General features: G+C 51.0%; 1 protein-coding gene across 1 annotated transcript; it reads left to right on the top strand.

Annotated features, from left to right (window-relative positions):
• The first annotated feature begins 1,050 nt into the window (after nucleotides 1–1,050).
• On the top strand, nucleotides 1,051–5,272 carry LOC105182565 (slow border cells). Its single transcript, XM_025304693.1, has one exon. It carries the CDS (start codon nucleotides 2,063–2,065, stop codon nucleotides 3,101–3,103), a length of 1,041 nt encoding a protein of 346 aa, XP_025160478.1. The 5' UTR covers nucleotides 1,051–2,062; the 3' UTR covers nucleotides 3,104–5,272.
• Nucleotides 5,273–15,163: the final 9,891 nt, after the last annotated feature.

The raw sequence follows: 15,163 nt of genomic DNA, 5'->3' as shown, positions 1-15,163 counted from the left end.
GATGGAATGTCGTTGACCGCCTCGAAAAGGGAAAACGGAAATGAGTATATAGATCAGTATTTTGAACCTTCTCCCATCGATAAAAATCGTCGTAAAAGCGGCGTCGGGAGCCTTCTGATTGGCTTCTGATACACGATACTTTCGGTTCCACTTTTATCGATAAGAGAGAGAGTTCGGAATACCGATATCACAGTGTCGTGTCAATCGACGTTGCACGAGCGATACACACGATGCCTCCACGTTGCAACGCATTGTTCGGAGCGTGTAAAACATCGCGCGACGCATCCGACAACAAAAATCATGTCGAAGCAACGCGATTGAATACAATCGATGATGTTGTACGTCGAGGAGATTCAGCTTCCAGTTGAACACGAGCGCCGCCGAATCCGCTACGTGAGAGTCGCTCGCGCGGCGCTCGCCTGCGAATGGTCGGCCTGCGAACCGCAGAAGCTAATTGTGCGAGCGGGAAATCCGTACAACGATCGAGTGGAAGGAAGGCTACCTTTCGTCGTGCGTGCACGGCGTGTGTCGCGAGTGCCACCGCCGGAGAATCAAGCGCCGGAAAAGTTTTTCCGCCGCCGCCGCCGCCGCCGCCGCCGCCGCGGACGAAGCCGCGCGGACGGGGAACGCGGCGGTATGCCACGAAACGCGAGGATTGCTGACGAGGAGAGAGAGAGAGAGAGAGGCCGAGAAAAAAAAGAGAGAGAAGGAGAACGAAAGAGAAAAGAAACGACATTCGTGAGATTACAGGCACGAGGCGCGCGGGACGGAGGAAAAGACAGCCGAAAAGACGGTCTCCAGGGACCGAGGAGGGAAATATGGAAAAAGAATGGAAATCGGTGGGGAATGACGGAGAGAAAGAGAGAGAGAGGAAGAGGGGGGGGCTTGCACAGCGGCGAGCGGAAAAAACGACGCGTGCAAGAGCGAGCGAGCGAGAGAGGGAGAGCGAATGATAAAGGGGTCCCGGGTGGCTGGGCGCGGGGCGAGGGGAAAGTAACTAGCGAGCGAGCGAGCGCCGCGAGACGTGGAGAGAGCACCGTGTGGACGTACCGCGGTCGGTCCCTCCGAGAGAGGACCATTCGCTAGAGAGGCGAGTGCGGAGTAAACGGAGGGAAGCGCGAGCGTCGCGGGCGCAAGCGCAATGAGACACGGAGTGCTCTCGGCGCGCGCCACATTGAAAGCTTGCGACATGGTGCGGAGGTGCTCAGTCGCGCGCCAACTCTCACGAGGGTGGTATCGTCGCATCGGGTTTTCGCTCGTTCGTCCTCTCGCAGTAGTCTCCCCGTGTGTTGTACCCTGGTGCGAGAGAACCGAGGCATAGAGCCGATTGTGCACACGTAGGCGTCAGTAAACCGCGTTGGCGCGCGGAGCGAACACGCGAGCGAGCCGGGACGGACGACGTGCGACGTGCTCGCCCGCTCGAGTTCTTAAACGAGACTGCGTCGACGACGACGACGACGACGACGACGACAACGACGACGACTACGACGACGACGACGACGACGACGACGGCGACGAACGAAACGTGTGGCCGTCGTCCTCGAGGTGTCGGAAATATATAGGATCATCAAGTAAGTACTTGGAACAGTGTCAGCAGTCCCGACGCGTGATTTCGGGGAAACGTCCGTTTGTTGCCGGCGACAGTGGCGAACGGTGACGGTGTGACGACACACGGCGGATGATTCTCTCACCGTCGAAGTACCTACCACCCTCTCCTCGTCTTCTGTCGGCTTGTCTCGCGAAGACGTAGTTACGCGCCGCCGCGCCACGACGGCCGCAGGAGAGGGAGACAGACTACGCACGGATGAACGAGTAGAAGCTGCTTAGGCGGACGTCTCTCTCTCTCGGCGCGCGGATCGTGCTCTACGCGATTCGCACTTACGCACGCGCGCACGCGCGTGCATACATCACACACACACACACACACACACGCATACGTACATACATATATATATATATATATATATATATATAACAACACAGGTGATATTCGCGCGGTGTGAAGAAAAGTCGCGGTAACAAGACTCGCGCGGGAACTCTCCCTTTGTGATGTGCTAGTGAAATGATGGACTCACCAGTCATGTACGACACATCGGCTCATCAGGCCCAGGCCCAGGGTGCGGGCGATCTGAAGAAGTCCCAGGTGCTCAACAACAACACCAGCAACCAAAACAACAACACCACGAACAACAACTCGACGCTGCAGGTGAATCACAACCACAACCAGCAGCAGAACAGCGCGGTGGTGAGCAAGGTCTCCGCCAGCAAGGCGAGCTTGCACCAGCAATACGCCGAGCACTGCGCCGCATCCGGCGAGCTCACTGACCTCAATACCCCGGAGATCTCGCTGGATCTGCAGCACCTGATCGACGACAACCACTTCAACGACGGGCTGTTGGACATGCTCGGCGCCAATAACAGCGCCGTCAAACATGTCAGAACTTATCCCCGCGCGACTCCTCTTGCCTACATGCCGCAGCCTGTGCACAGCGGTGCGAGCTACCATCAAAGCAACAACAGCTGCAGCGATAGCAACAGCTCGAGCTCAGAATCGCCCAGCATCAAGGAAGAGCCGCTGGACCCGGCGGATTACCGGCGCCATTGCCCTCAATATCCACCGGCCGGTTACAGTCCAGTGACGAACAGCCCCTTCGCGAATGGTGCTCCGACCTTCACCACCTTGACGCCGTCCACGGTGCCCGGCGGCCATCCTGGCGCGCCGAACGTTCACCAGCCGCCGCGAGGCGGCCCCATGAAGCCGGTGATGGCTCATCAGCATCACGCGGCGGCCAACGTTGCCAGGAAGCAGACCAAGGCTATCGACAAGGCGAGCGACGAATACAGAAGGCGACGGGAGAGGAACAACATCGCCGTGAGGAAGAGTCGCGAGAAGGCGAAGGTACGGTCACGCGAGACCGAGGAGAAGGTGAAGATGTTGGTGAAGGACAACGAGATGCTGAAGAAGAGAATCGAGCTGCTCACCGAGGAGCTCAACGTGCTCAGGTCGCTCTTCAGCAGTGTCGGCGTGGTGCCCGAGCAGTTGCACCGCGAGATCTCCAGGCACCTCGACCAGTTCCAGCAACACGCGGTTGGACCCATGTAGCGCACAACCATCAGCGTCGCGGCGCAGTCGTCATGCAATGTTCGCAGTCGCGTACCGACGACGCAGTCGTCGTCCGACATCATCGTGGACTCGCGTCCCTGGGCTATCAAGCCGATCCGATTGTGAGGCGAAGTCGCTTCTTCCGTTTCCTCCCGCGCCTCTTCTTCGGCTTCACCGCGTGCGCCTCTGTAGAAGTGGTCTCCCGTGCTCTCTGACTTCTCCTCCTCTCGCTCACTCGCTCACTCGCTCATCCTCACACCCGCTCTCGATCTCTCTTCTTCTTCCTTCGTCTTTCGCGTCTTCGATCTTTATCTCTCGCTCGCGACTCCGGAGCGCGCGATGGAAGCGCACGTGCGTGCCGACAGTTGTCGTTAACGCGACATAGAGTCGCGAAGGCGCGAGCATCTGAGAGAGAAAGAAAGAGAGAGAGAGAGAGAGAGAGAGAGAGTGAAGAGGGGAGTCGGCGAGCCGCGTAGGAGGATGATCGGGAAGCGACCTACTCGAGGCGAGCTTGGCTGAGGAACGCGGTCAACTTGATGCGCGTGCTGGTAAAAAAGAAAAGATACCTCTATCCGCGGGATATGAGCCCTTTGCTCGAAGAAAGGGAGAAAGTGCCGTCCGGACACTGAAAGGGGAGAAGAGAGGCGCGAGGAGAGACGAAAACCGGAGGCGGTAAACCGTGAGAAATCGCTCGCGCCGATCCAATCAAATTGCGATCTTGCGAAGCAATATTATCGTTGTCAGGAAACGTCCCGTGAATCGGAGAGTGAGAGAAGGAGAGGGAGAAGGAGCGATAATAAGGATGGTTGGGATCTTTATGGCTCTTCGCTCCCTCCCGCATATCACCTTCGCTACTCGGGGCCCGAAGCGACTTGTTTCTTGTCGGTATCTCGCTCGGTGTCGTTCTTCCCTCGACGCACTTTCGCACGATAAGATCGTAAGATTTTGCGCAGCGCCGGTCCACCGAAGGACCTCTCTTCCCGAGGGACCAGCGGAGGATGTCCTCCACGGTGTGGGCGCTCGCAAAATCGCAACACTGAGGCGAGCCGACGGATCCTCCAACTAATCACGGCCTCTCGATGATTCACGCGAGCATTCTCACCTTAGTTGTACACTACGTTTCGCATGTACCACAAGACGGCACCTAGTGACGCCTCCAACGCGAAAGACACGTACACGTCGTTGTACCTAGATTCGGTTCTTAGTTAACGATAAATTAATGAACTTAGGTTATCGCCCTCCTTTCAATTACCAAGTACCTAAAAAGGAAAAAAAAGCAACAACCACGTCGAGACTGCATCGGCAACGACGATCCGTTCCGTCCGTCCCGACGTGGTTTTAACAGTCGACACCGACCCTCCCTCACCCACCCCCCTCTCCACTTCTCGATACGTACTCGCTTCCGTATTCGCACTTTCGGCGAGACGCGGCTGGACAACAACAACAACAACCGAGCATCCCCCACAACGCCCTTGTATTATATACTTTTAGCTTTTATTAATTTTATTATTATTATATTCGAGATTTATGTACATAAAAAGCTAATATATTTTGTTAGAAAAGTGGAGAGCGTGTGCGTGAGCGCGCGTCTGCGTGCGCAAGAGCGTATGGCACGTATGTAACGATTGTGTGTACGCGTGCATGTGTGTGTGTGTGTGTGTGTGTGTTGCGAATGCATGGTACAGCGCGCGTCGTACGAATGCGTCGTGAGACGAATTGTTGTAATTGTATATTTTATCAGCGACGACGACGAGTCCGAGAGAGAAGGAGAGACAGCCGCTTGGCTCAAGGAGCGAGATGAATCTTACCCGAGAGAGCATTCTTGAGTACTACGCGAGCTTGCGGCTGCATCAAGCGGAACTTCACCTTCGCGTTTACCTGTATAAAATCCGATACCAGCGACAGAGCAGTAGCGCAACCGGTGTGTGTTCGTCACGGTAACACACAACAACGTACGCGTGCATGCGCGCGATTCGCGTGGATTTAATTCGGGCGGAGGCGCGCGGGCGCGCGCGACTGTGCGTGTGCCGAGTTACGTTACGGCGAGTGTGAATGTGTGACGGTTACGCACGCGTGCCTTTGGTGTATGACTGACGTATGTTAGGTACGAGATTACCTGTCACGGTTGTCTTCTTGTCTATGCACAAATATATTTTGATATGAAACGTGCGCAACGTCTGCCCTGTGTCTTTCTTTCTTTCCTCGTCCCCGCCGCACTTCAGCCCGCATCCCGACCCCCTCCCATCCCTTTAGAATCCATCTCGTTCCGCCGCTCGTAAATTTCATCTCAACCTACCGATATGTAAAGCTACTCCCCGACGAAGACGCCGCTCTCTTCTGCATCTGAAGAGTTACGGCAGTCGGAGGAATGACGCGCTGGAGTGAATTTGAGTGCTACGACGCGCCGCGCGTTTTCTCGTTCACTCGCGACGTAAAACGTTAAACGTGGGTGTTTCATTCATCACTCATCATTATTTCTATATAAGACATTATGTTGTAGGTTAAACAATTCTCCGCAGGGCAAACCAGAGCGGTTTAATGGATAGCAATTTTTCGGCCAAATTTTTCGCTGAGCGTTGTCCTCTCAAAGCTCCACGCCGCGCCTCGAGATGCAGAAAAATTCCAATCATAAAGCGAGCTCGAGACGCGCGTGTGTGGAAGTCAGCGCGATAAGAGCAACCAATCATCCAGATACATTTCGATACTCGAAAGGGTGAGCTCCAGGCGAAAGTGTCGCGAGATAAAGAGTCGAGGCACGAATCGAGCGCGCGCGTTATCACCTACCAAGTCTGTACAAGTTTAACGACAATCACGTGTGCGGTCAAGGTGGGAGCGGGCTCCGAAGGGAGAATTCTAGGGCTCCACGGAGAGAAAGAGACAAAAAGAGAGAGAGAGAGAGAGAGAGAGAGAGAGCGACGGTAGAGTAACCGCCCATATTAATCCGCCGGAAAAATGTGTCGAGAGCGTAGGTATGGAAAGCGATCGGGGCAACGGCGCGCGAATCCATCGAGTCGCGCGCGGCGAGTGTGAGTCACAAGATAAGTTTGTTGTTAGTCAGATTAAATAGATTAGCACCATTGTGACGAGCGTGACGCTCGGCCCTCGCGGAACAGGATACAGCGTTCCACGTGTACGCGCGTCGCGCAGTCGACGTACACGTGCCCGCAGCTCGCGCGAGCGGGGGTGCGGGAGGAAGCGCGTCGGCCGCGCGGCATAATTGGTGAAACGAGTTTTTCGAGCCGCGATGCAAAAGCGTAGCGACGGTGTATCTCGGCTGCGTCGTCGATCGGGAATTCAACGATAAGATTGCGGAACGGAGTCGTCGGCGCGCGTGTGCGCGGAGCGATACGGAGTAATCGGGGAAAAACAGGCTGAATGAACGGCGCTGCGAGTTGGAATCGGGCGAAATTGAGAGGAAATGGCTATGCGAGGAGTATCGCGCGCGAGAGATCTCAAGATTAGGAACATTGTGGCACGAGTACTGTTTCCGTTTTAAATGCCCCATTTTAAATGCCCGCCGGATGGCAAGGCGTTTCGGCAATTTCTTCGGTTTCTTTCTTCCGATCGCAATCTTCGTTTTTACCATTGCATCCGAATACGTGCGTTTCATCTTTGGGACGATTGAGCGCGACTAATGCCGTGCGCGAACGGGGATCATACATCGGTGGTATATGCTCGATTTATTTTATTAACACAAATTACTTCCATCGCGCGAAACTGTGCGCACCATCTCGTGCGTCGCCCAAACTTATTCACTCTCGCAAGGATGGGCAAGGGATATTATAGGATATGAAACACAAAAAATAAAAAATTTCAATAAGATCCGGCTGTTCTTTAATTAAAACTGTCTCTCTTTGATCGCTTTGGAAAGAAAGACTTTGCGATTCCTGTCCCGTTTCCTCACGGTAAACGGAACGCACGACGAGTTCGCCTTCCAGTCTCTCTTATTAATCGTACGCGTATGGCAAGCGATTTGAGTTCAATATTCGACTCTACATACAGTCGCTTTACTGTCGCGAGAGAGTTATTCCACAGGCATAGAACTTCTCGGATTTAGCTGTTCCTCGCTCGTACACGGCCTCGCGTGAACTCTGCGGACAATTTATCGTGTTTCTACGTGACACAATGCGCGGCGCCGCGCGTATGCATATGTCGATGTTGCTCCACCACGGCGCACCGCAGAATGCACGCGGACGAGTATACGAGGAATGAAAGCGAAATGCCGGGACGCGGGATACTTCCTCAGAATTGAAATCAACGTCGCTTACGGGCGTACGCGAGCGAATTTTTTGGAACTTCACTCCGTGACCCGCCGACACACGCCTTGACCAGCGAGACCAGCGCAAAGTGCGCATGTAGCAGAGCGAAATTCAATTACTGCCTGCGACTTGAGAGTGTAGAGAGAGCTATTGTTGACGGCATGTTCAACAATCGTTTGTCACGCTAAATTGTTAATTATTTCATACGATTGCATTTTATACGATTATTTGATACGAGATTTGTCTTGTCTACCACGAACAAACATACGATTATCTTTTCTACGGCGCATTAAATAACGCGACGGAAAATGAAAAATCCTTCGACACGCTTTACAATGCCTATAACGCGTATAATGCTTAAGGATTTTTTGGTGGAATTAATTTGAGGCTGACAAACGCGATGTGTTTCACTCAACTTTATGTAATTGATGTGATATGACCCGACTGTAACGGTCACAGAATTAACCCGAGAATACCGAAATCGAATGAAAAACGGTTGTTAGTTTAAATATTTTTCATTCTTCCCTTTTATGATGAGGAAAAGAGTTGAGATATATACACACGCGCAAAAAACGACGGCAAGATGTCCGGACACTCGCTTCACCTCTCCCTGAGGTCAATCGACACGCATGGCGCACGGCCTGTTATTAATTTTCGAAAGCCGAATGGTTATTGTAAAGAAAAAAAGAAAAACAACTTGGTTCGAGGTCTGCTGGAGCGATCTTATCGATCAGGTGAAAGTGACGCCTTGAAATCTAAATTTGGCTCCGATAAATAACCGATGGGGAAATGTAGAATAACGACACGGTTCTTCTCTGAAGTGTCTCGAGACAAAAATCGACTTGCATGAGAAAACTTTTACGTCGAGATATTGAAAAGTTTTGCAAATGTTCCGTTCGAACGTTCGGCGAAAATGCTGAGAACGATTTACGAATTTTCTTTAGCGATGCTGGCAGACGGACAATCGCATAAGGCCGCTGTGTAAGATGTGAGTAATAGCTCTCCGTAATAGCATTCTTTGCAAGTCGCATCGGACGCACACGCGTGAATTTCTTTTCGTCCGATGAGAGAGAGAGAGAGAGAGAGAGAGATGCTGACATATTTCTATCTAGGAAATTCCGAACTTAATTCCGAATTTAATTTCCGCTAAACCATAAGTCGCGGGAATTTTTTAAAACAGGTCCTCTGACATTTTCTCTCGAAAGTTTGATCATTAATGCTCGCACTGCACATTATGTATATGTATTAAATTCAGTATGTGAGATTTTTTAATAAGTGTTCAATTTCCGAAAAAAAATTATACATACATACATATATATTCCACATGACATGAATATTCTGCAATTCTTCGAGTCTGCATTTCTATGAAAAAATGTCCTCTTTTTTAAGGGGAATATTTCAGACGTAGAAGGCGTAAAATGTAACGTGTCGCTTTTCTCGGCCTGTTCGAGGCTCGCGATATTTTGCGCTAATCGCGCTCGCACTTGCGAGCATAGATTTCTCCGTCGTCTCAAAACGAGGGTATCAAATGGTTTAAACAAGCCTTACCTTTCGCTTTTTTGCCGGTGTCCGGCGACATTCCCGCGGCAGCGGCCGCTTTGTCGCCGCGTTAAGTCCCTGACATAATGCGCCAAGTTTTGACGCCGAGATGTCTGCGTACACGTGCCGTCGACAATTCTAGTTTTAGATGCAAGCTGTGCCAACGCTCGTACTCGGGCAGGTCCATTTCTCGAGCGTTCCTCTGCACCGACTGCAGCAACTCCTGGTAGCGCGGAGACGGTCGGTCGGTCGAACATGCGAACATCTCTCGACCTTGCTAGCCGAAGAATCACGCCGTTGTTTCCAACCGAGTTTATTAAACAAGAAATGTCGACATTTTCAAAAACGCTGCCAAAAGAGATTCGCCTCGTGCGCTTTCCCTCGCGCGCATAAAATTCCACTTAATCGAATCTCACTTGCGATTTCGGCGTCCTTTAAACACAATAATTACGCCCATTTAATTCTACGCATTATTACGTAATTTACGCATCGAAACGCGTTGTCTTGAATTGATCTTGATTTGAATCCCGAGCGACTAAGTTTTTATCGTTCTTCTCAGCATTATACTTTGCATCTATCTTACCGAACCGAATAATTTATCCGCCAGCCGTATGAAGCAAGATATGAATCCTATAATAAGTTTTATAATTTCTGATTTCTCGACTCTTGACAAACGGTTCGTTTTACCGACTGAGAGGAGAGTGCATTAATTGTTCGCGCTCGATTTTTACTACGCGAATGTATTATACATATTCCCTTTGTTTGCTAATTTTATCTCTACCTGACACAGATTATCTCTACCTGCCAGATTAGAATTCTAAATTGTATGTGTTGTACAATATTTGGCGTTAAAACGCTTATTATCAGCGTTTTATCGGTATCTTTAATTATGTTTAGTTTCTAATGTAGATTTTGTCCTTCTTCTTACTTGTATATCTCTGCAATTATAGCGCTGTTACGTAATATCATTGTAGTGTCATTAAAATGCCATGTTTTTACGCTCGTTACTGTTCCGTCTGATTCTCAGCATCGAAGATCTATTTTATATATATCTCTCTCTCTCTCTCTCTCTCTCTGTTTATCTCGTTTATTTCATCCTTATCAATTAGCGTGCACATTTATCTCTCACACGACATATGATCAACGTTATAATTGCCTGAATCTATAAATTTCGATGACGTCGGCCGATATGTATTATTTGTGTCGTTACTGCTTAATTAAACTCGTCGCGACACATCACGCGGGGCGATATATGAATTTAAATTATGGAAACTTAATGCAAAACACTCTACAGATATTAACGGTAACTTAAGACCGACAGTTCTGGACGTGCGAGGAGCGTTCGTACATGCGCTCCTTTGTTCTAGCTTCGACGATCGTGGCGCAGCGCCAGTTCGAATTATGAGAAAAGCAGCGGTCGCTAATTCATGCTAATATTATCATTTGCCTCTCTCTCCCTCCCCCTTTGCTCTATCTCTCTCTCTCTCTCTCTCTCGCTCTCTCGCTCCCTCTCCCTTATCGTAAATATTGAGTATCAGTGTTGTCTCAGTTAATCGGCCGGCTCTCGCATTTCGACGAAAACCGCGCTCGTTTACACCATCGTTATTCCAGACGAGGAATAGAGGAAATATTCGCATAGAGGAAAAAGAACGCTGATAATCGTAAATTCGTAGTTAAAATCGCGAGCAAGTCGCAGCAAGTCGCAACTCCGTGTCTTCTCGAGAACCGGTTCGAAGACGAGGGTCTCGCGCGCGGGTTTCGGCAAAAATTCCACCTCAGAGATTAACGTTTCCCAAAGAGACATCGAACCGACACTTCTGGCGCGTTCGACCGGCACGTAACACTCGCCGTATATATAAAGCGCTTGAATTTAATTGAATTACAGACAAACGAAAGCTGAGCTCCGAATCAAAGAGATCGACCGCCGCCTGCCCCCCGCCCTCCGAAACCGGCGAGAGACCGAGGCGAAGACGACGAACGGAGTAAGAGAGCGCGCGTGCCGACGCGTCTCTCCGCGCGCGCTCTCGCAGTCTCGCCGACATCTCAGAGCGAGATCTCGCGGAAAAAGCGGCCCGATAAAGGCGCGCCGCCAGCAACTCGATACCGCGCGCTTTCCCGGCCGTGTTTATAGAGTTACCTGCGTTCCTATCCTCCTATCCGCCTGGTCTCTATTCTGGCTGCGACAGTATATGGGTTAGGGCCAACTCTGCCAAGACCGTCCCGCACCCACGCGCTCGTGTCCGATTCTCCTCTCATGCGCGCGCAAGCACGAGCAAGCGCGCGCGCGCGGCCGCTCTCGTCGCGCACAGCTCTCCCGCGAACTTGCATTCCGCGATGCGCGACCGCGAGATCTCGCGACGCCGCGCGACGCAACGCGACGCGACGCGACGTGTGACGTCGTCGCGCTCGCGCAGCGAGCAGACGAAAGCTCGCGCGCTTCATCCGCTAAAGCCTCTCCGGACTTAGTCAGAACTTGCTCGATGCTGACACCCAGCCGCCGTGGTGACATTGAGCCGAGCTTGGTGTGCGTGTGATGTCGCCTATCGGAGCCAGCTCTCTCCGCCGGGTCTCCTCTTCGCCCGTGTGCGGCGGAAGCGCGCCTCGCATCCGCCGCGTCTCGGCTGGCGGACGCTCGCGGCGCAACTGTGTCGATTGGCAAGACTGATTTATTAGGAGGATTATCGGGGAATTGCAGGCGGATCGTTTCTTTTTTCGTGATTGATTAGGTCCCTCGAGCATTATATATGTATATATATATATATATATATATATATACAGTAAAAGATATATACATATTGTAACACAACATCACACATACAGTCGGATCTCAGCGGGTGGTGAAACCTCTGAGACGATCTGTTGCTTCGCAGGAATGTGTACAATCGTAACTTTATCTCGCGGCACAGTAAATGCTCAAGTTTATAGATCTTTCTGGCGCCTCCGGTCTGTTGTTAGCGCACACATATTCGCGGATCGAGATACACGTGTCGAGATACACGCGCATACACGAGTGGTCCCGCAACTATATAGCCAGAGTGACTCAAATAAGAAAACTGGAAATAAATCTTCAGATTAAATCCTCAAGTCTCGACGTGAGCTTCTCGCTCTCGGACGACAATGCGCAAGTTAAATGCCTCACGTGTATACGGAAAAATATGAAAAAAATGGTAACGCAACAAAAAATATGAAGTATCGGGAAAAAATCATAAACATCGGAACATCCGTAAACATCGATCGGTCGTTGACCCCGTGCATCGGCTCAGGGTCAAAGTTCGCACGCGTTAAACTCCGTTCGCCCCCTTCGGACGGACGATTCCACGAGCGAGACGGATGGAAAAGTATCTAGCTAGCGGAGTTAAAAGGGGTCTCTCGTCGATCGGCATCGCGGCTCAACGCAGCGAGCACGATGTGGGTGTGACCTGGTTTGCGAGAGTTTCACTTTCCTGTAACATCGTTGCACGGAGGAGGTAAGGAGGATTCGACCCCAGAGTTACGTCATGCATTGTTATGCTGGCCGTAACGGCTCGTACTCGTACGTGCGGAACTCCGCGGGAATGAAAATCAGCGAGAGACGAGAGACACCGCTGCTGTTCCCTGTTCCCCCGTGCGAATCGATCGGCGCCGATCGACGGATTCTCCCGCGATCGATCGTGTTTTGTGCATTATCGTCGCGCACGTTGCACATTTTCATCGGCTCCGGTCGGACGATGGTCGCAGCTCGAAACGCTCCGAGTCTCTTGAGACTCGAGAGTTTTGCGAATGCGAGATGTCCGTAACTGAATTTTCATGAATTTTTTGCAAGTACCTGACGCAAGGAGGAAATATTGCAGTAACAAGTACGTTAAAATTATATTCCTTTGTACAATATTTTTCGTAAAATTAAACTATACCATACTATATGTAGTACGAATCACTTACAGAAACAGTAAGTAACAAAAGGCAAAAAATTACAAAAATTTAGTCGCAATTGTCACTCTACAATATTTCCTCCGTGTGTAAAAATGTCAAATTTCCATTCAATTGCGAGTTAAATCAATCGATGACTTTCGACTCAATCGATTTAACTTGATTTGATAAAATGTTCACTCAGTTACATTAAATTATACATATATAGAGAATATAATTTACCGGAAAGCCCAAGTCGAATGAAAACATCGCAAGCCTCTGAGGTAAGCATTAAGATATCGACGACTTTGATTGATGTAAATTTGCACTTACGTCAGAATCATTACGAATACACACGATCGTCCGAGCGAATCTTTTCTGTGCAAATATTTCGCCGCGATAACTTTTCGCATAAATAATCTATTTAATCTACCGAGTGTGCGAGAAGCACACTCCGCGTCAACTCACGAGGCTCGCGCGGGAGCGAGCGTCGGCGTGTGTGCGTGCGCGCGTGCACGTGCACGTGCACGCACACACACATCCACGCGACGATTCTCGAGAGTGCCGGAGTGGCGTATATAAAAGAGCGTTCTAGCGTGCGACCTATATTCCACGCCTGCATCGCTATATTAGACGCGTACGACGCATCAGGGACGCGCCTCAGAAAGCGCCTCACTCTCTTTCTCTCTCTCTCTCTCTCTTCCTCCCTCCCTCCCTCCCTCTATCCGCCCGTCTTACCTGCTGCCAATCAAATCCGAATTTGGAGGAGCGATGAAAATGCGTCCGCGCGCTTCCTCGCGCGCGCGCATATGTGTGTGTGTGTGTGTGTGTTACGTCGCTACTTGCCGCCCTCCACCGCTCCGTTCAATCATTGAGTGCGACAATATTTGCGTCATTCTCCCGTGAAATTTTTGCCCCACTCAATGACTCCAGTCGCTCGTCTCGGCGCTCAGAAGCCGAAGATCCAATCGGGAAAATCTCCCGAAAAAGAGAGAGAGAGAGAGAGAGAGAGAGAGAGAGAGAGAGAGAGAGAGCGAAAAAAGACGCGCGGGACGCTCTCGCGCGAAGTCCGCGCGTCGCGTAACATCCGGACGAAGCGACCGGCGCGGCGACTCGCGACTCGTCATAGGTGCGCATATTTATAGCGAGTTGTGCACACACGTACGTGTGAGCGATGACGCATTTATTTCTCTCTCTCGCTCTCTCTCTCTCTCTCTCTCTCTCTCTCTCTCTCTCTCCTCTCTCTCTCTCTCTCCTCTCTCTCTCTCTCTCTCTCTCTCTCTGTCTCTCTCTGTCTCTCTCTCTCTCTCTCTCTCTCTCTCTCTCTCTCTCTCTCTCTCTCTCTCTCTCTCTCTCTCTCTCCCTCTCTCTCTGTCTGTCTCAACGGGGAAATATAAAAGACTCGGTTCGGCCGATCGATTCGGACTCACGAATTCGGACGTTCCTCGACCGGTTCTCCTCGTCCCACGGACACGCGCGCGGCATGCACGCGTGCAAGCGCGGCGCGAGGAAGTCGGGAATTTATTTTCGTCCCGCGACCGACGAACGAACGCATCACCCACTCTCGCCCGATGGACCGCGCCGCGCCGCACCGCGCCGCGCCACTCCAAAGGCCACGCACCGGTGTCTTTATACGGTCGTTTACTTTGGGACAACGGTAAAGCGGTAGGGACGCCTCTAAAAGTCAATGAAAGACACTTCCGCGTTGGCATCCCATACGCGCGCCACTCACTGCGTCATAATCCGGCTTTATGTGTATGTATGTGTGTACGTGACACACGCACACACGCTCGCCATGGTCGCTGAGGCGAGGGTCGAAATCTCTCTCTCTCTCTCGTCGACGAGGCGGAAGCTGATCCTCTTAATTGCATGTTTTAACTTTCTTCTGGTGTCCCTCTCGGTGTTCTTTTCTTCTTTTCATTTTTCTTCTTCTTCTTCTTCTTCTTTTCTTTAGACGCCGGTTATGTTGAGACACTGGAGGAAAAATCATCGGGAAAACGACGTTCTCTCGCGCGAGAAACCGCGCGAGCGGCGGATTTCTATTTCCCATCGGAGATTTCGATCGTTTCGAAACACACTTTTTTTTTTATTAATTCTCAAGACCGTAATTGCATTGTGTTATCTCTGTCGCAACCACTTTTGCGCGCACATTTTTGACGCTGCATTTAATTCGCTCAAATCTCCATGTGTCGGATTGAATGTGCGCCGACACGATGTGTGTGTGAGAGAGAGAGAGAGAGAGAGAGAGAGAGAGGGAGAGAGAGAGAGAGAGGGAGAGAGAAGTCGCGGCCTTTAATTAAACTTAATTAAGCCAGCCATATAATTATGAGCCGACTGCCGCGCAATCTGGATAATCAGTACGGGAACGTCCCAAAGA

The sequence above is a fragment of the Harpegnathos saltator genome, unplaced genomic scaffold (genome assembly GCF_003227715.2).
Source record: "Harpegnathos saltator strain DR-91 unplaced genomic scaffold, Hsal_v8.6 scaffold639, whole genome shotgun sequence".
NCBI lineage: Eukaryota > Metazoa > Arthropoda > Insecta > Hymenoptera > Formicidae > Harpegnathos > Harpegnathos saltator.
This window is presented reverse-complemented; position numbering and strand designations above follow the sequence as displayed.